At 35.4% G+C, this 26,845-nt stretch overlaps 1 protein-coding gene across 10 annotated transcripts in view; it reads right to left on the bottom strand.

The window, feature by feature from the left end:
• The window catches only part of Thoc2 (THO complex subunit 2), a 123,453-nt gene that overhangs the window by 84,908 nt on the left and 11,700 nt on the right, over positions 1-26,845 (bottom strand). For 9 of the 10 annotated variants that reach the window (XM_078034308.1, XM_078034311.1, XM_021722374.3 and 6 more), the window contains exons 2-7: positions 17,058-17,116; positions 11,320-11,411; positions 8,141-8,192; positions 3,672-3,742; positions 2,745-2,866; positions 2,048-2,181 (exon numbers count right to left, since the gene is read on the bottom strand). In XM_078034308.1, the coding sequence (XP_077890434.1) occupies positions 2,048-2,181; positions 2,745-2,866; positions 3,672-3,742; positions 8,141-8,192; positions 11,320-11,411; positions 17,058-17,116 (530 nt within the window). The remainder of the gene's footprint in view (positions 1-2,047; positions 2,182-2,744; positions 2,867-3,671; positions 3,743-8,140; positions 8,193-11,319; positions 11,412-17,057; positions 17,117-26,845) is intronic. The other variant, XM_078034312.1, reaches the window with a different exon arrangement.

Below are 26,845 nucleotides of genomic sequence, written 5' to 3'. Positions count from 1 at the left end.
AAAATGCTGTCCTCATGGAGTATACATTTAGTGGGAACAAGGAGGATAAAATACATAGTACTGTTGTCCATCAGTATTTGAGAGAGGCTGTTCCAGAATACCTAAGGATATCAAAATCTACACATGCTCAAATCCCTTATATAAAACAGAACATTATCTGCATATGACCTACATATATTCTCTTGTATACTTTAAACCATCTCTAGATTACTTATAATATCTAAGACAACATAAAATATATATAATGTTCCTAATACACTGTAGGTATCACACAGTATTGTTTAGGGATTAATGTCAAGAAAAGTCTCTAGACATTTAGTACTGTTTTAATTTTTTCCCTGAATGCTTTTAACCCACAGTTAGTTTAATCTGGAGATAGAGAGGGCTGACTGTACATTATAAGGTAGTAATTGCTAAAAAGAAAAATGATCAGGGAACAACAGGAAGTATTGACAGGGGTAGTCAAGAAAGGCTACAAGAGCTGCTATTTTGAGTGCATCTAGTCTATATACTTGATGGGTTAGAGCAAAGAGGCCGCCCAATAAATCAAACTGTTTATACTCATGGAATATCCACATATGTCATGAACTTATGGTGGTAATTGTCACATTTGTTCTTCAGAGATAGTAACATATCCTGCTCTCTATGAGAGCAAATTTGAAGAAAAGTAATGTACATTTTCCAGTTAGATAAAAATACACCTTCAAGCAAATCCCTTTGAACTGTTGCCCAAAATTAACAAAGGAATAAAAAGGTATAAATTCATAAGGACCAAAAAAAAAAACCAGAAGAAATAAAAATGTCAACAGTGAAAACAAAGGACTGAGAAGCTTACATACCACAGTATTTTTATGGAGGGAATACTATCTTAAGTACATGACAAGATACAGGAAAGACAAATAATGCAACAGTACTAACAAGCTTCTCAAAAGAGATTTTAAAAACTACTGTAAGGAAAATGTAGAGCTTACCCTAGAAAGAACAGAAAAGAATAATTATAGGAGAACTTTTAAAAATGAGTCACTGCCAAACAGGTAAGCAAGAGTCCTGCCACTCTAGAAAACCACTCATCCTGATGTTAAATCAACACAGAGCAGAAGTAGCAAAGAAGGCAGAACTGCCAGAACTAGATGTATTTCAAAGAAAAAGTTGCATTACCTTCTACACTTTTTTGGTTACCAAAAGCCAAACCAAAGAACAAGGAAGACTGTAATAAGTATAATTTTATTTGTGTGCTTACAGAAAGCATTGGAGGAAGGGGATATGGATTAAACCACCAGCTTTCTTAAGCACATATAAATTGCAAAAACAAAGAACCACCAAGAAGCTGGGGGAAAGCATTCTACAAGATAAAAATCAATAAGCAGGAAATAAGACTCCTCTTGCAGGTCTCAAAACCTAACAGAGCATAGTGTTGCAAAATCTTCCCTAAAACAACACAACACCTAGGAAATAATAACAGAAAATCTTTCTGCCCTCAGAAAATCAAGATTACCCTATTTTTCTATGATTCATTCAACCTTTTTATAGAAATTAACCCTCCAAATGCTCAATGCAAATAAATAATGCTATAGAAATGTTACTTAAAAGGGAGGGAGAATAACACAGCTCTTATCTGTTACACTTTCACACATTCTGCAAGAGGCTGTTATAAAGATAATGTGCATCAAAGTCTCCTTAAAGAGATTTTTTAAAATCAAGTCCAAAAGAACCAATAGATGCCGAGGTTTCAGGAGTGCACTGAAGAAAATAAACAAAGTTTTCACATTTGTTTATTTTCTGCCCTCTATAAGATGACTGAGAAATACTTAAGAATACAGACATGCTAGAAAGAACAATAACTAATATAAACACATAAGTAACAGGTAACAAAAAGATTTTTCAGGAATACCATGTTAAATTTTATAATTACTGATAAAACACTAAAAGTATAAGCTAGACACTTCTCTTGAAATAAAAATAATTATATGTAATACAAGCCTTTTATCTTTATGGATATTATTCACTGGGTGAAAAAAACTTAACATATAGAGTGTATATATCTTACCTATTAAAGATTTGATATTTTCTAAGATTAAATCACTAGTAATATTTCCAGATAAATCTTGCCCCAATTCAGCAATCAGCTTGGCATAACCTTCATTTTCTTCTCTTAACAAATTGAATTTTTGTTGCTTATAACTGAAATCAGAGAAATATCATTAAAGAGAAAAATTGAATTTCAATTAACAAGCTTGTACAGAATAGTATATTCTTCTCATTGAATATCTCTAACTTAAAACAATCATAAAAATGGCTATTGATAGACAGTTAACCTCATTGTGTCTCTTTTAGTATAGAAAGCAACAGTAGTTCATAAAAGAACCCTAACATTACTTACATGGGGAATACCAGTAACAAAAGGAAAGAATATTACTAATACCAAGGAACAATAACAAACCATTATTTCCATTATTGATAAAGAATATATAGAATATGGTCATAGCTATGAAATTATTTTACTGCTAATAATACAAAGCATTGAGTATTATTTTAACTTTATAATGGACAAAATTAACATTGGTTTCACACATGTAAAACCCACTGCCGACTCAATAATCTTAGGCTACTTTTAGAAGGAAAAAAACACAAGACCCACGCTAATCACAAAAAAATTCTTCAAAGTATACTTAGAAACTGCTAGTATTTAAAATGAGAAAGTACATTCAGCTATTTGATCTGCAACATAAGATATATATACTTACAAAAGTTTTGTCTTGATTTTAACAGACTTTTGATTGAATTGCTGTGATTGTTTGATAAGCCCTAATGATTCCAATGTTTCTGGATCCAAGCGTTCCTTTAGAACTGTGTCTGAAACTAAATACTGTATTAAAAAATAATTAAAGAACTTTTATTCTTTAGCATTCCAACGATGCATCCACAATCTTAAATATATTAAAAATAACTTTTTTACAAGAATACAAAAAACACAAATTATAATTTGCAAAAAGGCATGGAAAGTCTAGTAAACAAAAATGACTACAAGTAATGAAATATATAGTATACAGCTCTTTCCAAAAATTTACTTAAAAATTATAAGCATGCTATTCACTGCCATCAAACAATAAGAACTACAGATGAAATTCTCATTGAGTCTGTCTTAACTGAATTTTCACTTAAGATAATACAGTACGTACTTTGGCCTCCTCTAGTTTCTACTGTAAGTCAAATTCCAACAGCAAAGACAGGATATTCTTCAAGGTCAGAGTAATGGCATTCCTACTTGGTTCCTAGACAATGATTATAACAAGTTCTAGAATTTATTATTTTTAAACTACCTCCATCTTGTCCTTGCCTAAAAAAGCGTTTATGAAAAAATTCAGTTTAAAAGCTATCTACAACCATTTCAACTTACTTTATTTATAAATGCTTACCTTTTGCTTTGTTAGGAACTTACTAGGTCAGGAATATCACTGAAAAGTTTTTCTTGTACAGTTTAAATGATTTGGTAACAAGCTTATGTCATAGAAACAGCATGTCTAATTTCATGAAACACTCAATTCCAAAACCCAAATCTCACCTTATATTGAAGTCCATAGCATGTCAATATTCTTGTCCATTAACGTGAGTAACTGTGATTATAACTTTTAAATGAAAAATTTAGAAAAGGAACTTTTTTTAAAACTTACCAAACATGCTAATACCAACTGTGTAAAATAGTCTCTCTTGCTTTTTTCTTCTAAACAATTTGTCTCAATATCTATAATGATGAAAAAGAAAGATTAAAAATTTGACTAGACTTCCTTAGCACTAAAATAAATTGCTTATTTTTTAATGACTAATTTTATTTTTGAAATTTTTTTTAGATGTTGGTGGACCTTTATTTTATTCATTTATTTATATGTGGTGCTGAGAATCAAACCCAGTACTTCACACATGCTAGGCAAATTCTCTACCACTGAGCCACAACTCCAGCCCCAAGACTAGCTAATTTTAAAATGCTTCATTCTGAATTTGGAAAAATTTAGAATCATAGTAACATGAGATATCTTTCATATGTATATGAATGCTTTCATTTCTCCTCATATTAGAGAGTGACCCTATCACCTATGATATATCCATAAAAATAGTAAGTTGGTCACACAGGAACAACCTGCTCTGGCATTAGAAGCAACATAGCTTAAAAAAATATATACTGTTTTCACAGCTGGGCACAGTGTCACAAACCTGTAATCTCAACAACTCAAAGTGGCTAAGGCAGGAGGATTGCAAATTTAAAGCTAACCTCAGCAATTTAGCAAGTCTCTAAGCACCTTAGGGAGACCCTGCCTCAAAATGAAAAGGGTGAGATCAGTAGTAAAGCACCTCTGGGTTCCATCTCCAGTCCCAAAAAATAACAATAATACTATTCTTAAAAAAGGGAAATATTCAAGTTTAATTAGCACTTCTTGGAAACACTAACAAAGGGATGATTTCCTTTATTGCAAAGTTGAACTGGGTAATGACAAAATATCTTTTAACTCGAAAGATCCTCTAACTCTCAAACCTCTGACCACAACCACCTTGCTCAAGCTAACATACTCTAAGTTACCTGGCCACCAACATTATGAAAAGACAATACTAAAAGATACTTAATATCATATTTTGAATGACAATTCTAGTCACTAAATTAAAAATTATTCATATTTATGTTTTCTTTCTACTGAAATATTTAAAACCAGGACCTCCCTGAGTTTCAACAAATTATTCAGAAAGCTTATCAAGCTAGTTCTGGATCTGAGATGTACAGAAATAAAACAATTGGTGGTAAATGCCAAGCATCAAAAATTCCAACCAGGATTGGCAGAAAGAGCAATAATCCTGAAATCAGCCTTGTTTGCCTAACTGATTACATACTATAAGCCTATCTTTGAATTTGATAACTTAGAATATTAAAAAGACACCAATTTTAGTGAAGTAATAAAAATTGGTCTCTATGTGGTCTTAAAAAAACAACAGAAGTCCTTTCACAGCTTTGCTTAGTTTACTTTCTATTGTCAAGACTGAAAATCAAAAGAAAGGGGGATTTATCATCAAACATAACCATATTTTTCTGGCCCTTTTTCATCTTTCCTTCTTCAGGAGTTGCCATTTCTCCATATCCTGGCCACTACAACTAAGCACAAAGCCAGCTCAAGAGTATTAAGGAAATGGTAAGGGTGGGGATATGGCTCAGTGGTATAAACACTTGTCCAGCATGTGTAAGGCCTTGTATGCACTCTGTTGCACCAAAGAGGGGGGATGGGGTTAGGGTGTGATCTATGCATGCAAAATGCAATACAATCTCCAATTTCTCATTAAGACTTTTTAGTCTGTTTGTATCTCTCATCAGGGAATCACTTTCCTCACACTATTAATCTGTTCTTCTGGTTCTTTCTCAATCTAGAACTTTAAGGATACTGACCTGAAAGGGCTGAAGCTAATCTGTAATCATTCTTTGAACCAATAACTACTTATCCTCTGGGGCCCTAAAGTCCATAATATTCACCCCCCAAGGTCCTTAAGATCAGAGAACCTATGAACAAATTCATTTTCTTCAAGTCAAGGCTGCTCTCCTCTCAGCCACCTAACATGATGACTATGATATCATTATCTCAAGTTCTGACCATATGAGCAAATGCTTAACAGGACCACAGTAAATTTTCTGTAAGTTCTTTTTAATTTCCCCTTCAATTTTAATAAAAAGCCCAACCATTTCCAACTCTTGTCCTCAGTATCTCAGAGGTCACATTAGCACATCAAGTTACAACAGCGTCCTGCTTTCAGGTTACTACAGCTCTCACACTCCCTTCACCTCACATGAAAGTTATTATGAGAACCTGGAAATTACAGCACCCTTAAAACTCTTAATATATTAGAAAGACAACATAGAAAAATCACTTCTCCGAACCTTATTTTCCTCATCTACATACCTACCTTACAAAAGATGCTATGAGGATTAAAATTAAATGGTTAATACAATACCTAAAACACACAAGGTGCTCCAAAAATAGCACCTACATCATCAGCATCATCGTTATCATCATCATCATTACAGATAGCTCACATTCTTATTCCTATTCTCCTACCTTGATCTGGGGTCACCCTTGGATTGTATTTTATTTTCTGCCAAGGGTTGGGGTGGGTGAGTGAGGGGGCAGGTGAGGGAAATTCTCTTTCCAACTGTGCCATCCTAATCTTGCTTGTAAAAATGGGCTGGATAAGCTAAAAGAAATTTCCCAAGAGAACCAAACATCATCTTAATGAATTCATGTTACCAATAAAAAGCAATGACTTGGGCTGGGTTTGTGGCAGTACAACGCTTGCCTAGCACATGCAAGGCACTGGGTTCAATCCTCAGCACCACGTAAAAAAATAAATAAATAAAATGAAGGTTGTGTGTGTGTGTGTGTGTGTGTGTGTGTGTATGGTGTGTGTGTGTGTATATACATATAGTGTGTGTGTATATATGTATATATACACACACACATATATATACAATGACTTGTAACAATAATTCATATCACTAAATAACTATGAAGGGAAACTATATGCTAATAAAGTTAATAAAGACATTACTAGAACAAGTAAGCTGATAATTGATTACAAACTATGCTCTTGATTTTTTTGTTTGTTTTGGTGTGGTGGTGGTAGTGGAGATTGAGCCCAAGAGGCGTTCTACCAGTGAACTACAGTACCACCCCCTTTTATCTTTTATATTTTGAGACAAGGTCTAAGTTGCTAGGGCTGGCCTCAAACTTGTAATCCTCCTGGCCTTGGTCTCCTGAGTAGCTGGGATTTCAGCAGGGCACCACGATGACCAGACACCTAACACTATTATTAAGAAACAACAGCTTTCACAAAACATCACCTACAAATCAGTCTTTCAGTCTTACAAATATATTGTAAAAAAAAATCAAAATTGAAACTTGTTTCATATTATACTTCCTTATAAACTAACAAAATATCTTTAGTACCTATTTTAAAAATTAAGTTTCAAAGGTTTTCTATTTGGCATCAATCAATCAATCCACCTGAGAGCAGGAACATGTACTTTATCTTCCAAAAAGGACAGTTTTGAGATTGAAAGAGGGCACTATCGATAATCATACCAGGAAAAATAAAACTAAAACACATGGTCGCACCATCAATGGTTTGTTCTTTTCATTTATCACTCACAGTCCACATATATTTGACCTGTTCCCAACATAACCACTATTATGAAATTTGAAACATCCCAAAGGATCTAGCACAGACATTTATATATTTGTTGAGATCAAATTCTGGACTCTCAGTGAAACATTTAATTTACCTAATTCTAGGGATTAAGATTAATGAGCTAAAATATTCATTACAGCTTGACAAACTCTCAGAGGATATCTTGTTTTACAATGATTATCATAATGTCTAGAAATGTTTCCATTTGATTCAAAGTTTTAGGAAAGCACAAAAGTGATGGGGGAAACAGTGTTCAAAGCTATTTTATTGTGAATCTAAAATTAGAAAAAAAATTGTAATCCACACTATTTTTTAAGTCTGTGCTTCCCATAGAGGGACACTACTTTTTGTTCTAAGTCAAAGAAATATTCCTTTTTTATCCTGCATGAATTCTTATTTATTCTGGACAAATAAAGAAGTTGCTATTTCCAAAGCAGGTTACTCATCCTCCAAAGTACTTTTGATTACTTAGGCTCTTTTTGCTCGTTCTAAAACTAAGAAGAATTAAAAGAGTTCAACAACAAAGTAAATATCTTGAATGTCCTAAGATTTTGACATCATTCACTGAAAACCTATTTGGCATAAATCAATTAAGTGACATTAATTATTTGGTTACTAACCTTTCAATAACTGACAAGCTAAATGTTGGAAAACTTGGCTGTTTTTACTTGAAATAATTTAGCTTAAATTTATATGAATATATGTTAAACACTCAAAAATTTTGAATTATATTTTAAAACTATAAGTGATTGTACCAACATTTGTCTCAAAATACTATATTCTCTACAAAGTAAAAAAATTGCTTTAGATTTGTAGAAACTTTTGCACACTTGTAAAATCTTTATTTTGAAAAAAACATTTTATTTAACATTAATTTATCAAACAACATACATTACAGGTGAAATAAAGATTTTATACCTACCTAATATGCAGAATACATCAGCAAGAATGGAAGGCATATCCTCACGAAATTCCTAATTTTAAAAATATATTTACAATAAATACCAGAATAATACACAACAAGTATTATGGTCTCAGAATAGCAGTACTCTTCAGTTTATTTTCTGCCAAGGGTTGGGGTGGGTGAGTGAAGGGGCAGGTGAGGGAAATTCTCTTTCCAACTGTGCCATCCTAATCTTGCTTGTAAAAATGGGCTGGATAAGCTAAAAGAAATTTCCCAAGAGAACCAAACATCATCTTAATGAATTCATGTTACCAATAAAAAGCAATGACTTGGGCTGGGGTTGTGGCTCAGCAGTAGAGTGTTCACCAAGCACGCGCAAGGTGCTGGGTTCAATCCTCAATACCACATAAAAATAAATAAATAAAATAAAGGTATTGTGTCCAACTACAACCTAAAAAAAAAAAAATTTAAAAAGATACCTGAACAAGTACCTCAGGTAAGCAATGAAATTTAGAGTACCTTATACCACCTAAAGCAGAACTGTTAAGAATGATACATTTTTTTAATCCAAACTTTAAATGTTGTTGTGCTCATGCCTGAGTCAATACTTGATCTATGCAAAAATCATAGTGATTCAAGCTGGCTCAGTGGCACACACCTGTAATCCCAGCAGCTCAGGAAGCTGAGGCAGGAGGATCACAAGGTCAAAGCCAGCCTCAGCAACTATGAGGCACTAAGCAACTCTGTGAGACCCTGTCTCTAAATAAAATACAAAGTAGGGCTAGGGATGTGGCTCAGTGGTTAAATGCACCCGAGTTCAATCCCCAGTATGAAAAAAAAATCATAATGATTCAGAACATCAAAAAATCTAAAAACAATATAAAACTAATTAACAGAACTCAAAATTCTCTGAAGATGAAAATAATTATCAAAAAATATATTTTCTTTATACACTCAAATCCTCTGCTTCTGAATGAAAAAAAAAAAAACATCAGCATTATTCTGTATTTGTCTCCTGTCTTCCTACTCCCATGCTCAATTTTAGAACCATTTGCCAACCAAGGCCATGGTTCAATTATAGCAATTATAGTTTGCTAGCACTACAGTAACTCCAAAATTAGCATATTTTCAGACACTATAATAAAGAAATTCTAAAGAAAAACAAGAAACTGCAAGGAGACACACAAAATACATTTCTGTGGCTAAGACACTGGACCCTGTGTAGTGCTATGAGAGCCAGGACAAAGATAATCAGCTGTAAAAGTATATACAAAGATATCACTAAATAATCAAAAAGAAAGGAGACACTAAGTCCAAGCACACATACGTAACACTTACTTGAACTATTTACTATTATTAAATGGGAAAATAGTTACATTCCATAAACACACTAAAACTTATATCAATGTCCAATTTACAGAATGATATCACCTTCATGGTCAACCCAATTTAGTGAAGTTTCTAAGGGCTATGAATTCTTAACTATATTTATTTGATTGCCAAGTACTAAGGCTACCTGAAGACCAAAAATGAATCAATGCAAGAATTTTCAAACATGGAATGTTGGTTGTTTAAAAACAATACCATTCCAACTGGGTGAGGTAGCACACATCTGTAATCCCAGTTACTCAGGAGGCTGAGGCAAGAGGACTGCAAGTTCAAAGCCAGCCTTAGCAATTTAGCAAGGCCCTGTCTCAAAATAAAATTTTAAAGGGGAGGGGGTGTGCTAGGGATGTTGCTCAGTGGAGGAGCATTTATCTAGCATGCACAAAGCCCTGGGTTCAACCTCTAGTATGGCAAAATAAAAAAGCAAGAGACCATTCCAACATAGATTCTGCAGGTATCAGCTGCAGACAATCTGGGTGTAAGAGAAATATCAAAGTCATACCACTCAAAACACAACAAAGAATGGGGGGGCTACGCTTAGAATTTCCTAAAGAATTGTGTACAACTACAATGCACCAATGGAAAAATGGATGGGGGGATTTCTTTATGAGTATTCCAGGAAAGCACAAAAATCATACAAAAGAGATAGTCTCCCAAAACAGAAAAAGGCTTCAGAAGCTTAAATCAACACAACAAGTGAAATTCATACTGAGACAAAAAGCTCCAGATTCTCAACTCAATATAAAAGCTGTTCTGAACTGGACAAGTATTTTTATTTGTAAAAGTCTAAAAATCAACCTAAGTAGCAACAGACTAACATGCCAATTGTAAAACTTGAATCATAGCTATTGGGTTCAATAAACCCCTCTTATACTTTGACAGCCAATCTTCCAGTTCAAATACAAACTATCATGTAAAGCATATGGTCTGAATCTTTTTTGTTTGTTTGTTTTGTTTTGTTGGCTGTAGATGGACAGAGTACTTTATTTTACTTATTCAATTTTTTAATGTGGTGCTGAGGATCGAACTCAGTGCCTCACATGTGCTAGGCAAGCACCCTACCACTGAGCCATAATCCCAGCCCATTCTGGTCTAAATCTAACTTTAATTCTAGAAATAGAAATAGCTAACTAAAGGTTTAAAAAAATCTAATATTTTCTAAAACAAACAGCAAGCAGGTGAAAACCAGAAATACATGTTAGAGCCATGGAACCATAATTTAAAATAATTTAATACTCAATTTTAAAAATAGTTAATTTTTAAACTTAACTGCAAACCAAAAACAGCTCATTATACTTTAATTAGGAGAAAATATTTTAGCCAACTTATTATTTACAGCAGCACTTTTCATTAAGGATACCTAGACTTTGTTATAGTACACTTTTTTGCTCTTCCAATTTCCCTAACATTTTCTGCATTACTTACAACCAGACAGAAAGATTAAAATACGTTTATTGCTGTCTAGCAAAAATAGCTTACCAATATTACCTTAAAAAACGAACTACTATAATTTTGAATAAAATGAAACCTAAGCTACATACACTTAAAAGATCTTTGTATCAGCTGGGCATGGTGACACACCCAGGCCTGTAATCCCAATGATTTGGGAGGCTGAGGCAGGAGGACTGCAAGTTCAAAGGCAGCCCTAAGCAATTTTAGCAAGACCCTGTCTCAAAAAAAACTTTTTTTTTAAAGGGATGGGGATGTGGCTCAGTGGCTAAGCACCCCTGGGTTCAGTCCCTGGAAAGATCTTTATATTAAACTCAAAAGGAGATATGCAACAATTAAGTTTTAAACATAGATATACTTACACTAATGTCATTAAGAACATTAGATGCCTGTTCGTGCTTTAGATTTCCTTTAATGACATGGTATGACAACTCATAGAGAGCTTGCTGGAAATCTGTTAAACACAAAAGAAATAGTTGAAGGACACATTCTTCTGAACATGATAGGCAGATTTTTGAGGGAAATCGATACATTTCCTACATCTCAGAATTACTATAAACATCAATAATAAAAAGAAAAATATACTTCTAATGTTTTTATCTAGTAGTTTATACTTTCATTTTTTACAAAAATCCAATGCTAATGTGTTCTTTTACTTATGTCTACAGACTCCACATATTTACATCAACTGTGCATATTGTTTGGTATTTTGATTCCCCTACAACACTTCTAAAAACATTTATTCATGCTACTGTAAGGGGGCAAATAGATGAGGATGGTGGGAACATGAGGTTAAGAAAATAATTCTATAAAATAAGCCCCCTGTACTAACTCCCCACAGGCTTTCTTTGCCAAAAAGCAATCTGCCTACAGCCCCACCTGGCCTGAGGGGACAGGAAATGTCACATTCCTCAACTAACTCAGGCAGGGGGCAGAAGGCCTGGCATTAAGTGTAGATAATGAAAGATGGGGGTGGAGAAAGGATGATGGCTGGTTATCACTGGGAGGCTAAAAGCTAACCACTGGGATCACACTTTCCAGATCTAACACCTCCACACCTCCAGGGATCCAATTTCCCAACACAATGGATTACACCAGTGCTGCTCCTTCTTGCCCTTAGGCACAAACAAGGAGAAAAGAGAGAAGGGGGGGGGGGGAGACTCTGGGGTCTATAACAGAGCAAGACACACCCACATCCATAAAATTTCAACAGCCCCATTTCCTGAAAAAAAAAATCTTTTGTTTTTGGAGTGGACACCTTCTGCTGGCCATCTTCAGTTCCACACACTAAAAACTTTACCTCTTTCTAACCACTAAAATCAGGAAAACAAGCACCTCTAAAAACACTTATATAAAATAAATCCTATTATTATTCCCTTTTGAGGGAAATCATAATTTCAGGGCAAAACAGCAAGCAAAAAATGAAATATTTAAAAATCTTCTCTCCTGGTATGACTACTATTTACAAAACAGGGACATGACAGATATCAAAGCATGTATCAATCTCCTTTTTACCAATAAAAACATGATTTTACAATGAAATAAATTTGTCCATTAAATCATTTGCTAAATAAATATAACTAAATTACTCCAATTCTCTATGAGAAATCATTACATATATTCTGCCTTTTTACAACTATGCCTTCATAGTGCTTATAACTATATATTAAAACAGAAAATGCCAGGCATGGTGATACGTGCCTGTAATCCCAGCAGCTCCAGGGTCTGAGTTCAAAGCCAGCCTCAGCAAAAGCGAAGCACTAAGCAACTCAGTGAGACCCTGTTGCTACATAAAATACAAAAAAGGGATGAGGATGGGCTCAGTGGTTGAATGTCCCCGAGTTCAATCCCCAGTACCAAAAAGGAAAAATTTCTACCTGTTGGTACGGTAGGAACATGACATCAATTTCATGCCTTCCATTTTCATTAATAAAACATCTTACCACACACAATATTTATTTCAAATTATCCAGACAGCTACGATTTGGGTAAGAGGTTTACTGGGGAACTGAACCCAGCCAGAGGTTTTTGTTTTGTTTTTTTTTTTTTAACTGAGAGACATCCCCAACCCTTTTTATTTCTTATTTTGAGTCAAGATCTCACTAAGTTGTTTAGAGCCTCGCTGAGTTGCTGAAGCTGGCCTTGAACTTGTGATCCTCCTGTCTTAGCCTTCAGAATCCCTGGGATTACTGGTATACACCAAGGTGCCTAGCTAAAAAATATTGTTTTAATAAAAGCAATCACTCAGAAGGACAAAACAGGTGATTATCATAAGCTACGATCCAATAAGAGTTATGTCCCCTAAAGATCATGGGGGCTCAGGGTATTCTCTTTATCACAGAGAAAAATTTAAAAAGAGATAACAAATGGGGTCATCTTGCTAACACTGATAGGACATAAAAACATTCACATTATAATCAATTAAGTAGCAAAGATAGTCCCCAATTCACAAGTTTTCTAAATGCTTATTTAAAAGTGGTTAGGAACTCCCATTGTGTTTATCTAGAGTAATAGTAAGTGATATTTTAAGTCAACCAGGCTAATCACACAAAAGCATGTAAAATCTATACTGGAGTCAAAAAGAAAGCTTTACAATGGTGGGAGAAATTTATGTTTTTTGTTTTTTAAGAGAGAGAGAGACAATTTTTTAATATTTATTTTTTAGTTTTTTGGTGGACACAACATCTATATTTTAGTTTTATGTGGTGCTGAGGATCAAACCCAGGGCCCCGCGATGACAGGTGAGCGAGTTACCACTTGAGCCACATCCCCAGCCCGGGAGAAATTTATAATTACACACAAAAAAAAAATTAACAGAACACTTTGTATGCCATTAGTGTTATGTTCTAGCCAAGAAATTGCCTACATTTTGCCCGTGTCCTGAGACTTTCTGTGGGGTTGATTTAAAAGTGGTGGACTAATTCTTAATCTGACATAAGAAATTTCTAGGCAGGATATTATTTAGGCAGTGGCATGGGTATTGCTGGAGGCTTTTAGCCAAGTTTATTGCAATATTCAGGAACACAAGGCACAACGAAAAGATTTGAAAACCCTGGACTTGAAAGGTGGGAGTAAAACTGGAGCTAAGGAAGTAACAGTTGTTAAAGATATCAGGGCCACTAAAGAATGTTAAAAACTCTGCCCAGAGACAAAAAGAAAGATGGCTTGAGGGAATCACAGGAATTAGCAAGACTACAACCATCTTAGGCTCAAGAGAGTTTAAGAAAAAAATGAATCTATGGGTAAATGGCAGAAAGATCAATAGAAGAAAGAGAGCAGAGGTGGGTAGAAGGAAGGGGAAGGAGAGGTACTGGGGTATGAATTAGAACAAGACATATTCCATGTTTGTATAATTATGTCAAAATGGATTCTACTATTGCCTGGTATAAAGGCACACACTTGTAATCCCAGCAGCTCAGATGTGCTCCAGATGGTGGACACAGAACTGCAGGACTTGTTTGCCCAACTGGATTTTGGTCTTGTTTTGGTCCCATCCCTTCTTTCTATGCCCCTCTTTTTTCTAAATAGAAATGTAACTTTGTACCTTTACATATATGACACCAATAAATTGATTTTGATTTTTTCTAAGGAGCTCACAATACAAGTCTGCCCTGAAACTAAGAGACTTTGTACTTGAACTTTTGGGCAATGCTTAAACTACATTGAGACTATAGGAACTCTTGGAAACAGACTAACTGTACTTTGCATTGTGAGATAAGTCTGTACTTCTAGGGACCAGAGGTAGAACATTATGGTTTAAGATATAAGGTGTCCCCCAAGAGCTTATGTGTAAGAACATTCAGAAGTGAACTGAATGGGTTCTGTCTCACCTAGATCCCTGAGGAATGGAGCCAACTGTCTATCAACTGAGTCGTCTGAAACCATGAGCCGCCAAATAAACATTTCCTCCTCTAAAATTGTTCCTATCTGTGTTTTTAGTCACAGCAACGAAAAAGATAACTAAAACACCACCAGTTCTTGGTTATGTCTAATTTCACTAGTACTATTCATGATTATAAGCCATCATCACATTGTTGTTTTATTGGTGAAGGTCAGGGATAATTTAGAAAAGGAACAAGCAGTGTGTACCTGAAATGAAATTAACAGCCTGCCTGAAATGAAATTAATTCAAGGGAGGGATAGAAATGAAAGGTCAAAGGGACACTACACAAACTTAATAACCCAGAACAGCAACAAAGACAATTCCAAAGAAATGGCATTCACTCAGTTTTGTGCATGGACTACCAAATGGGGACCTCAGACAGGAGCCTAACTATTGGCAGAGATCAGCCAAAATGCACATGTGTTGAAAAAGCAAACAGGGTTAAAAAAAGAGCACTCACTGGCTGTTCAGCCAATGAGGCCACATACATAACTATTTTTGGTTTCACACATGAATCAAAATAACCATAAAAATTAACAATGATCCAACAGTTATTAAAGATCCACAGTCCCACTTAAAACTGAAAGAATAGTAATGCTGTGTTATATTAACATCATGGGTTGTTTTTTTCTTTTTTGTTTTTTTTTTTTAAAGACTTTCTTATCCATCAAGGTTTCAAGCAAAAATCAAAGTTAACTGAGTAGTTAGAAAGTGATTTTAAGTGTGGGGGAGACAAAAATTAAGTATCCATGTGATTTTGTAATGCTGGGCTTGAACCCAGGGCTTCAAACATGTTAGGCAAACACTTCATCACTGAGCTACACCCCCAAGTGATTTTATGAAGAAATATTTTTATACATCCTTAATTTCTGGCAGTCAACTGACTTAAACAAGAACATGTTACCTTAACCACAAAAGTCTTTATGAGTGATCATACAATCTTTTTTTTCTTTCAGTGCTTGGGATTAACCCCGAGCCTCACGATTGCTAGGCAAGTGCTCTATTGCTAAGCTAAACTGCCAGTCCTTAATTATACAATTTTATAAGTAGGATAAACAAGTTAATAATATTGGGGGGGGGTTGTACGCTAAGGATGTTAAATCAAAAATGGCTCTTTGATTTGTTAAGAAAAATACTTTCCACTAAAGCATATAAACATTCCTTTTTTCTGGGGAGGTGGGGGGTGGGGACTGAAGTCGGGGTACTCAACCATTGAGCCACATCCCCAGCCCTATTTTGTATTTTGTTTAGAGACTGAGTTGCTTAGTGCCTTGCTTTTATTGTGGCTGGCTTTGAACTTGCAATCTTCCTGTCTCAGCCTCCCCAGCCACTGGGATTACAGGCTTGCACCACTACACCCAGGTAAATGTTCTTTAAAAAGTATATCCTGTAATGTTAAGGTAATATTTAATTTTTTATAAAAATGAAAGTAAACATTTATTGGAAAACATTCTGTCCTAATCTTCTACTCACAAAATCATAATTTAAATAAGCAAAATAAATTTTACATATTGATTTTTAAAAATAGAATGTTGGTTGTAAAAGTATTTTTTCATACTAAAAACACTGTAGGTTTTATGCTCAACAAAAGCTACATGTGAAAAATGCTTAAAACTTAATTGATACAATTGCTTTTATTCTTGCCCCTCCTTTGCCAAATCCAATACCTATTTTTAAATTAATAAATGTTTAATAGTAAAATCCTTCAAAATTCAAATCTCCATCCAATTTAATTATATAACATTTTACATAATAAATCATATTTGTGTGATATGCAGTAAACAACTCCTTTGCTTTTCATGTTTTCCATGACAACTGCCTTTAACAAGATCCCCAGGTACCACCTGAACATAATCAGCTTTAGTAAAAACACTGAACTCTGGAAATTTTCTAGTACAAACAAAAACAGTTTTTCTTTCCAGACTAGTTTTTTCTCAACTTTATGATTGGTACAGCTAACTGCTAAAATTTAACTAAATATACAAAGTCCCAATTATAAAAATTAGTTAACAGCATATGACTATAATGCAGGTCAAATACAAGATATATACTCTTACTATAATTTTAATCCTGAGTGTAATGTATTCATATAAATGCTTTACATAATGTGGACTCTTATACATTTGGTTTTCATATATAAAAATGAATGGAAAGCAGGATAGTTACAAATTTTAATCAAGCCAAAAACGACAGCTATGAAACTTTTAAAAATCTTACCTCTATAAGTAGAACTATCATGGCTTTTATTTTCACTGAGAATCCGGCATAAATGCAAACTAGAATAAAACAGAAAAAAAAATCTGTATCAATTTCCAATCCTAACACTAGAAGAGTCTTATAAATAAAGTTATATCAGTTAAAAAATATATGGAACTGGATGTGGTGGTTCACGCCTGTAATCCCAGCTACTCATGAGACTAAAGCAGGAGGATCAAAAGTTCAAGGGCAGCCTCAGCTACTTACAGAGACCCTGTCTCAAAATAAAAACAAAACAGGCAGTGGATTTAGTTCAGTGTATATAGAGTGTTGCTGGGGTGGGGTTCAATCTTCCATACTGCAGGAGAGAGAAAATAGAAAGATTAGGGCAAAAACAGCATTTGAACAAATGATAAGAAACAACTCAGTTTTCCAGAACTGAAGCAAAATCTACATCTGGGAATATAATAGTTAAGATACAGAAAACCAAAGACAAAATTTTTCAAGCACCTAAAGGATAAAAGACAAGATTATATCATCATTAGAGGACTTCACAAAGTAAAAAAATTTTAAAAAAAAAACTAAATGCCAGAGATAGTGAAGATAGAGATAGTGGAGATTCACCATGCAGAAACAAAGTATGTGCAAATGTGAATTCTATACCCAAAGAAAATAGTTCCAAAAAAAGGCAAACTAAAGACTGAACTTCAGTCAGTCACAAAGGCATACATCTATAATCCCAGAGACTCAGGCAGGATGATCAAAAGTCAAATTCTTACTATACACACATCAGATAGAGCACTAATCTCTAGGATATCTAAACACAAAAATCTTAACACCAAAAAAAAAAAATACTTCTCAGAAGATATACAATCAGTCAACAAATATATGAAAAAATGATCAACATCTCTAGCAATTAGAGAAATGCAAATCAAAACTACTCCTCTAAGATTTCATCTCACTCCAGTTAGAATGACAGCTATTAAGAATACAAACAACAATACGTGTTAGCAAGGATGTGGGGGAAAAGGCACACTCATGCATTGCTGATAGGACTGAAAATTGGTGTAGCCAGTTTGGAAAGCAGTATAGAGAATCCTTGGAAACCTGAGAATGGAGCCACCATTTGACCCAGCTATCCCACTCCTTGGTCTATACCCGAAGGACTTAAAAACAGCATACTACAGGGACACAGCCACATCAATGTTTACTGCACCACAATTCACAATAGCTAAACTGTGGAACCAACCTAGATGCCCTTCAGTAGATGAATGGATCAAGAAAATGTGTTATATATACATAATGGAATATTATTCAGCATTAAGAGAGAACAAAATCATGGCATTTGCAGGTAAATGGATGGAGTTGGAGAAGATAATGCAAAGTGAAGTTAGCCAAACCCAAAAACCAAATGCTTTCTCTGATTTAAGGCTGATGATTCATAATGTGGTGGGAGTGGGGGGCATGGGAGGATTAGATGTACTCTAGATAGGGCAAAGGAAGGTAGGGAGCATGGGGGTAGGAAAGATGGACATCATTAACTAAGTACATGTATGAAGACACAAATGGTATGACTCTACTTTGTGTACAACAAGAGATACAAAAAATTGTGCTCTATATGTGTAATATGAATTGTAATGCATTCTGCTGTCATATATAACAAATTAAAATGAAAAAAAAAGTCCAAGGCCAGCCTCAGCAACTTTGTGAGACCCTAACTCAAAATTTAAAAGAGGCTGGGAATGTAACTCAGCAGCAATATGCCCCTGGGTTTAATTTCTAGTAAAAAAAAAAAAAAAGATCAAACTTCAAAAAACCAAAATAGAGTTTACACATTAAATGAAATGCTTAAGGAACTTCCCCACTCTTTTTTTGCAGCGCTGGGTCTCACAAACAGGTCTCCAGAAAGCTAGGCAAGCACACTAACTGAACTACCAATCCACCTCCAAGCCCTAAGGATATTATTTAGGCAGGATAATAAAGATTCCAGATAGAACCTTAGAGTTACAGTAAAAAGTACATACAGGAAAAATAATAAACATATAGGTAATTCTAAATGAATGTTGTTATCATCATCATCATCATGGTATTTAAATATATACAGTATTAAGTATATATAGTTAGAAAAATAATACCAAAATATATCAAGACTAAATTAAACTTATCCCAAACACACAAGGTTCTTTCAAAGTAATTTACACCACTGTTTTCTAATTGTCTTTTTTCGTGTTTTTTTCCCCCACATTATGGGGTTAGGGATGTAGCTCAGTGGCAAAGCACATGTGCAAAGCCCTGGGTTCAATCCCTAGCACAGCAAAAAAAGGAAGTAAAATCATATAATAGTTCAAAAGAAGCATGAAAAGCATTAGACAGGGGTTGGGGATCTAGTTCAGTGGCAGAACACTTGCCTAATATGCATGATGCCTGGATTTGCTCCCCAGCACCATGAGAAAAATATATATATATAACAAAAGTCACTATTCATTCATTTTTTAATAATTTTTAAAGTCTCTTAGGTGAACAATAGAAGGGAATTTATTTAATTCAATGAAGTAGCAGTTCTGAGCATGTGCTTCAACAAACCCAATCTCTGAGTTTCTCTGGAGATCTGCAATATCAAACTTAAATTCATAATAATACCCAGACATCATTTTCTTTTATTGCTGTACAGATATTTTCATTAATAAATAACCCAAGAGCAGTGAATGGTAAGACTGCTGGGTGCCTAGGCACATACCAAGACAGTAGCACCAAACTGTCTTATTGACTTCTTCATGGTCAAGAACTCAAAGCAAATTTAAAAAAAAAAAAAAAAAAGGCCAATCTAAAGATGTCAACAGTCAGTTTATTTCAGAATTTCCTTGGGGCTGGGGATGTAATTCAGTAGTAGAGCAGTAAAGCACCTGTCTGGCATGCACAAAACCCTGGATTTGGACCCGAGTACCACAAAAGAATAAAATGAACTTGCATACAATTTAAATGTGGCTAGTGAGGCCTAGCTAGCCCTAAACTGTGTTGTTTGTTTGGGGGTTTGGGTTTTCTTTTTTCCTTTTTGTGTACCAAGATTGAACCCAGGGGTGCTGAACCAAAGAACATTCCCCAGCGCCCTCGCCACCCTTTTGAGACAGAGTCCAAGTTGCCTACGGCCTTGCTAAATTGCTAAGGGTAGCCTTAAACTCACAATCCTGCCTCAGCCTCCCCAGTCACAATTATAGGAGTACACCACCATGCCCAGCCCAAATCTAATTTTAATTTTTAATTAAGAAAAAACAAATAAATGCCCTTGATGGGACTGATGTCAGTAATAACAGACTGGGAATCCCCAAAACTTCCTCCCTCCTATTAAAACATCCATTCAACAACACAAAAAACAATTCCCTTTATGAGGAATCTAGACACCAATTGAAAGACTCCTGTACCCAAGGCAAGTACAAAATCAGTCACATTGAAGCCAGCAAGAAAGTTCTGGGGATGTTCTCACCAGAGTTGCTCCCCACCCCACCCCAGCACAGTTATCATGTGATCAGGCAAAAGCTCCGACACCTGAAGTCTCCCAAGGGAGAAAAACAGAAGACTGGACTCTATGTCCAAAGTGCTGAGCATTTCACAAGAGTAAACCAAGGGAGGAGTTTCTATCTTGCCTGTATTGGAATACAGATGGATCTTAGTAGCCTGAGCTGGGCATCACGCTATAGCTCCATAGGACCAATTGCTTCTTCCTTAGGGAAAACAGAGTGGATAACATGTCCAACATTCCATCTTTTGCTAGAACTGCAGAAGGGACTGGGCTGTGACTGACCTGAATCAGGGTGCTAACAGGATCTGGCTTACTCAAGATGCAGGGAGTGGGGGGCACTGAGAACATAAAAGGGGGCTGGTAGGCATGACACTACTTCAAAGGTGTATAATACATGAACACCAGACAGACCAAGACATCACAAACACCCCAAAACAAAAAGAAACCAGCAATTTTCTTACTATAATGTATAAACACAAATCCAGAGAAGACATACCCACAGAAAAGGTTTGAGAGGCTCCAACAATTCCTCAGCTGGACTGATAAAAGTTCTCCCCTTTATAAAGTCAGTCCATAAGGAGTATAAGGACTAGGAAAGAAAATTTGCATATTTTCAAATGTGCAAATACCAATACAAAGCTACAAGGAACATGGAGAAACAGGAAGGCATGGCCAAGGACCAAAATAAATCTGAGTTACCCAAGAAAGGATTCAAAATAACTATCATAACAATGTTCAACAAGCTCAGGAAAATGATGTATGAACAAAACAACAATTTCAACAAAGAGCAAATATTTTAAAAGAACCAGAGAGAAAGTCTGGAACTGAAGAATGCAAAAAACTGAACTAAACTGGGCGCAGTGGCGCAAACCCATAATCCCAGCAGCTCAGGAGGCTAAAACAGGGGTATCCAGAGTTCAAAGCCAACCTCAGCAACTTAGCAAAGCACTAAGCAACTCAGTGAGAGCCTGTCTCTAATAAAATACAAAACAGGGCTGGAGATGTGGCTCAATGGTTAAATGCCCCTGAGTTCAATTCCCAGAACAACAAAAAAAAAAAAAAAAAAAAAAAAAAACCTGAACTAAAAAAATCCAGTAAAGGAGTTCACCAGCAGACATTACCAAGCAGAAGAATCCATGAACTCAAAGACAGGTCAGAAATTATCCAGTCAGAGAACTGAAGTAGGAAAAAAGAGTGAAAAGAACTTAACAGACTCTGGAACAATATTAAGTAAACCAATATATGCACCATGGGAGTTGCAGAAGAATGGACCATTACTTTGGTCAAAAACTTCCCAAATATGGATAACAGATATCCAGATTCAAGAAGCTCAAAGGATCCCAAATATGATAAACGCAAAAAGGTCCACACCAAGTCATATAATCAAATTCTCAAAAGTCAAGAACAGAAGACAGATGTTAATAGTAGTATGAGAAAAGTATCAAATATGAGGTAAACTCTATTAATAATAACAGTGAATTTCCCAGCAGACATCTTGCAGGTAGAAAAGTGGGATTAAGAAAAAAATGACAACCATGAATACCATATTTGACAAAAAAAATATCATTCAAAACTGAGATTTTCTCAGATTAAAAAAAAGCTGAGGAAGTTCATCAATAGCAGACCTGCCTTACAAGAAATACTAAAGGAAGTCTTTCAAGTGGAAATGAAAAGGCTGTAAGCATTTGAAAATATAACTCACTGGTAAAGGTATAAATACAGGATACTATAACCCTGAAACATAAATGATTTTTAATTCTAGTATAGACATTGAAAGACAAAAGTACAAATAAACTAACAAATATGTTAATGGAGACACATAAAAACATGTGACTTCTGACTAATAAAATGTGAGTGAGGAAAAGGTAAAAATATAGTTTCTGTGTGTAATTGAATACAATCTATTATCAGCTTAAAACAGGTTATGATGCTTTACATAAATCCCATGGTAACCAAAAAGAAAACATCTACAGAATATACACCCCCCCAAAATGAGAATGCAATCATAGCATGTTCAGTAGAAAAAATATAAGACACAAAAGAAGACAGCCATGAGGAGAAAAAGAACTACAAGACAAAATACAACATAATGGCAACAGTAAGTCCTTTTCTGCCAATTACTAAACATAAATGGATTTAACTCCATGTCCAAAAGAAAGTGGCTAAATGGATTTTTTAAAACAATAAGATCCAACTATGTGCTATCTACAAGAAACTTATCTTAAATTTAAGGACAAAGATAACCTGAAAGCGGAAAAAAAGAATAAAGGTATTCATGCACATGGTAACCAAAATAAGAGCATGAGTAGCTATACTTAAAATAAATTTTCACTCAAAACTGTCACAGGAGATACAGACACTATATAATAGTAAATTCACAAGAAAAATAATTATAAAAAATATATACACAACTATACCAGAGAACATAAATAAATTAAACAAACATGGCCAACAAAGGGTAAAAGCAACAAAATAATAGGAAATCTCAATAATGTACAGAACATCCATCCAGACAAATGATTAGTAAGGACACAGGATTTGAATGGTACAGAACAAGTGAACCTAACACATATACAGAATATTCCCCCAACAGGAGAAAATACACTCTTTTCTAGCATACCAAAAAAGAACAAGAAAAAGAAGGAAAGAAACTTTCTCCAAGACACAGCACATTAGAGCACAAAAAAATTAACAAATTAAAGAAGTATGAAATCATAACAAGTACCTTTTCCAGCCACAATGAAATAAAACTAGTTATCAATCAATATTAGAATGAATACTGGCAAATTCACAATTATGTGAAAATTAAACAACAAAATCTTGACCAACCAATGGGTCAAAGGAAAAAAACAAAAGGGAAATAATATTTTGAGACAACTAAAAAAAGCAACATAACAAAAATTATGAGAAGCAGCAAAAGCAGTACTAAGGAGGAAGTTTGTAGCAGTAAAGGCTACATTAGGAAGAAGTTCTCAAGGACTGGGGATCTAGCTTGGTGGTAGAGCACTAGCCCACCATTCTCTGAATTCAATCCCCAGCACCACTAGAGGGTGGAGGGGATCAAATAACAACCTAATGCAAAACCTGAAGGAACTAGAAAATGACAAACTAAGCCCAAAGTTAACAAAAGGAAGGAAATACTAAAGATGAGAGCATAAACAAATGAAACTGAGAAGGGGGGCAATCAACAAATTTTTGGTGGGAGAGGGAGTATTGGTGATTGAACTCAGGGGCACTTAACCACTGAGCCACATTCCCAACCCTACTTTGCATTTTATTTAAAGGCTGGGTCTCACTGAGTTGCTTAGTGCCTCACTTTTGTTGAGGGTGGCTTTGAACATGCAATCCTCCTGGCTACTGGGATTACAGGTGTGCACCACCATGCCCAGCAATCAAAAATTTAATTTTTTGAAAGATCCAGAAAATTGGCAAATCTTCAGCTATGCAAAAAAAGAACAAAGATTCAAATCACAAATGAAAGAGGAGACATTATAACAAATTACAGAAAAAAAGATTATAAGAGACTACTATACTCTGATACCAAAATCAAACAAGAACATTAAAAGAAAAATTACAATTGTTGTGTTTTTTTCCTTTTTAATTGAATTCAGGGGCTCTCTACCACTGAGCCTCAGCCTTCCAAATCACTGGGATTATAGGCATGTGCCCAGTTTACAGTTCAGTATCTTTGATGAACACAAGACTCAAAAATCCTCAACAAAATACTAGTAAAGCAAATTCAACAGCACATTAAAGGGATCATTCATCGTGACCAAGTGATATTTACCCCAGGAATGCAAGATGGTTCAACATATGAAAATCCATCAATATAATAAACCACACTAACAGAACAAAAAATAAAATTTATGCCTGGCCTGGTGGCACACACCTGTAATCCCAGCAGCTCATGAGGCTGGGGCAGAAGGAACAAGAGTTCAAAGCCAGCCACAGCAATTTAGCAAGGTCCTAAAGAACTCAGTGAGACCCTGTCTCAAAATTTTTTTAAAAAATTAAAGACTTCTGGCTGGGGTAGAGTGCTCACTGTATGAGGCCCTGGGTTAGATCCTCAGCACCACATTAAAATAAATAAATAAAATAGAGATATTGTGCCCAACTACAACTAAAAAATAAATAAATATTAAAAAAAATTAAAGACTGAGGATGTGGCTCAGTGGTTAAAAGCCCCTGGGTTCAATCTCGGGTACTTCAAAAAATAATAAAAATTATAAAATCATCTCAATAAATGCAGAAAGTCTTTGGACAAAACAACACTTTCATGATAAAAACTAGGAACAGAAGGCCATTACCTCAACATAATAAAACCATATATGGAAAGCTTACTGTTAACACTCTATCCAATGGTGAAAAACTGAAAACTTTTCCTATAAGACCAGGAACATAACATGAATGCCCATACTCACTACTTTTATTCAACAGAGCAATTAGAAAATAAATAAAAGGCATCCAAATCAGAAAAGACAATGTAAAATTATCTCTCTTTGCAGATAGTATGATCTTCTCTGTAGAAAACCTTAAAAAGATTTTACCCAGGGGAGATGGACCCCAAATATAAAGCAGCCAGCAAACCTCCCCAACCTCAAACATAGATGGGGACGATCTGTGTTTCGTTGATATGATCATCTAGCTTCACTGTTATCCCACAACTTGGATTAGAAGATGTAATGTGGCAGGTAGAGACTTTAAACAATTATACTCAAATTGCCCTCCATAAGGTTGAGGAAAGTATCTCTCTCCTTAACACTGAAATAACACTTATGAGGAAGGCAATCTTACAAAACCGGATGGCTTTAGATGTCCTCACTGCTGCTCAAGGCGGTACTTGTGCCATTATTAAAACTGAATTTTGTGTTTACATCCCTGACAATTCTGGCAATGTGACTAATATCCTTAAAGATTTACATGCTCAGATAGAAGTCATGTCCTCGCCAACCTTGTCATGGGAACAATATCTTAGCTCCTGGTACTCTGGTACTTCCTGGTAGAAAACATTGTTAGTCTCTGTCATTGTCATTATACTTGTTGGCATATTCCTATGCTGTGGCATTTACTGTTAATTTACTTCCAGTGCTAATAACTTCTTGTTTCTCTTATAGACCACCCATCACTCAAATGGCCCACCAGCCTGTTACTTCTCAATCGGACTTCTATCATGGACCACTCAGATAGACCAGATTTTTAAAAAAGGGGACTCCAAACTGCTTGCTCAACACCACCCGCTTTCAGCTGGAAGAAGCCCCCTTTCCTTACAGTAGTAAGGAGTTCCCAAAATTAGAGGGGGGAATGAAGCCAGATTTAAAGATAGGTAGTTAATGTAGATGCCGTAAACTGGGTCTAATATCGAGTAAGATGAATAAAATGCAGGCCACTATTGAGAATGGAATCCAGGAAACCAGAGCAGCACTTGGGAAAATTGAGATGTTAATGTCCCCAAGGCCCGGAACCCATTCTAAGGAACTGTTAATGAAACAGCTCCCAGCAAACAGAGAAATGCTGATCAAAAGCTGCCCCAGGCCCTTCCTGCCCAGATTACTCCTTCAGCCCACCTGTCCCCAACCCTTTGGGCCTTCCCACCTGCATTCAATCACTGCAAGATAGAGGGAAACAAAGAACAGGAATGAGGGGAAAGCTGAAAAAAGACCTTCTTAGTTATAAAAGAGGGAAGACCTCCCCCTTCCACGGATTCCACCTTTTGGGTCCCTTTCTTCCTCTGGGGAGAAGTCTTTTCTGCTGTCCTTTAATAAAGCTTCTACTTTTCACTCTAAAAAAAAAAAAAAAAAGATTCCACCCAAACAAAAAAATATTAGAATAAAGTTGCAGGACACAAAATCAATATTCAAAAGTTATAGCAATGTATTGGTGGTGCACCCATGATCCCAACTACTCAGGAGGCTGAGGAAGGAAAAGCCCAAGTGGGAGGCCAGGCTGGGCAACTTGGCTGGGCAACTTAGCAAGACAATTGTCTCAAAATAAAAAAAATTAAAATGGGTGGGGATGTAGCTCATTGGCAGAACACTTGCTTAGCAAGCACAAGGCCCTAGATTCAATCCCCAGTACCACACACATTTTTTTTTTAAAGTTTGTGTATAATGAACCACACAAATGTCATTTTATTACTCTTTGTGTGCATGCTCAATAGGATAATCTAGACATGGGGGTCATGTGGCACATGCAGACAAAAAAACTCAAAAAATGAAAGGGGATGAAAGAATCCTCCCCCCTTGGAGACATTAAATAAATTGTTGTATACCTAAGTTTTGAATGCAACTTGTCA

The sequence above is a fragment of the Ictidomys tridecemlineatus genome, chromosome X (assembly GCF_052094955.1).
Source record: "Ictidomys tridecemlineatus isolate mIctTri1 chromosome X, mIctTri1.hap1, whole genome shotgun sequence".
Taxonomy (NCBI): Eukaryota; Metazoa; Chordata; class Mammalia; order Rodentia; family Sciuridae; genus Ictidomys; species Ictidomys tridecemlineatus.
The sequence above is the reverse complement of the archived record's forward strand: the minus strand, read 5'-3'. Positions and strand labels throughout refer to the sequence as shown.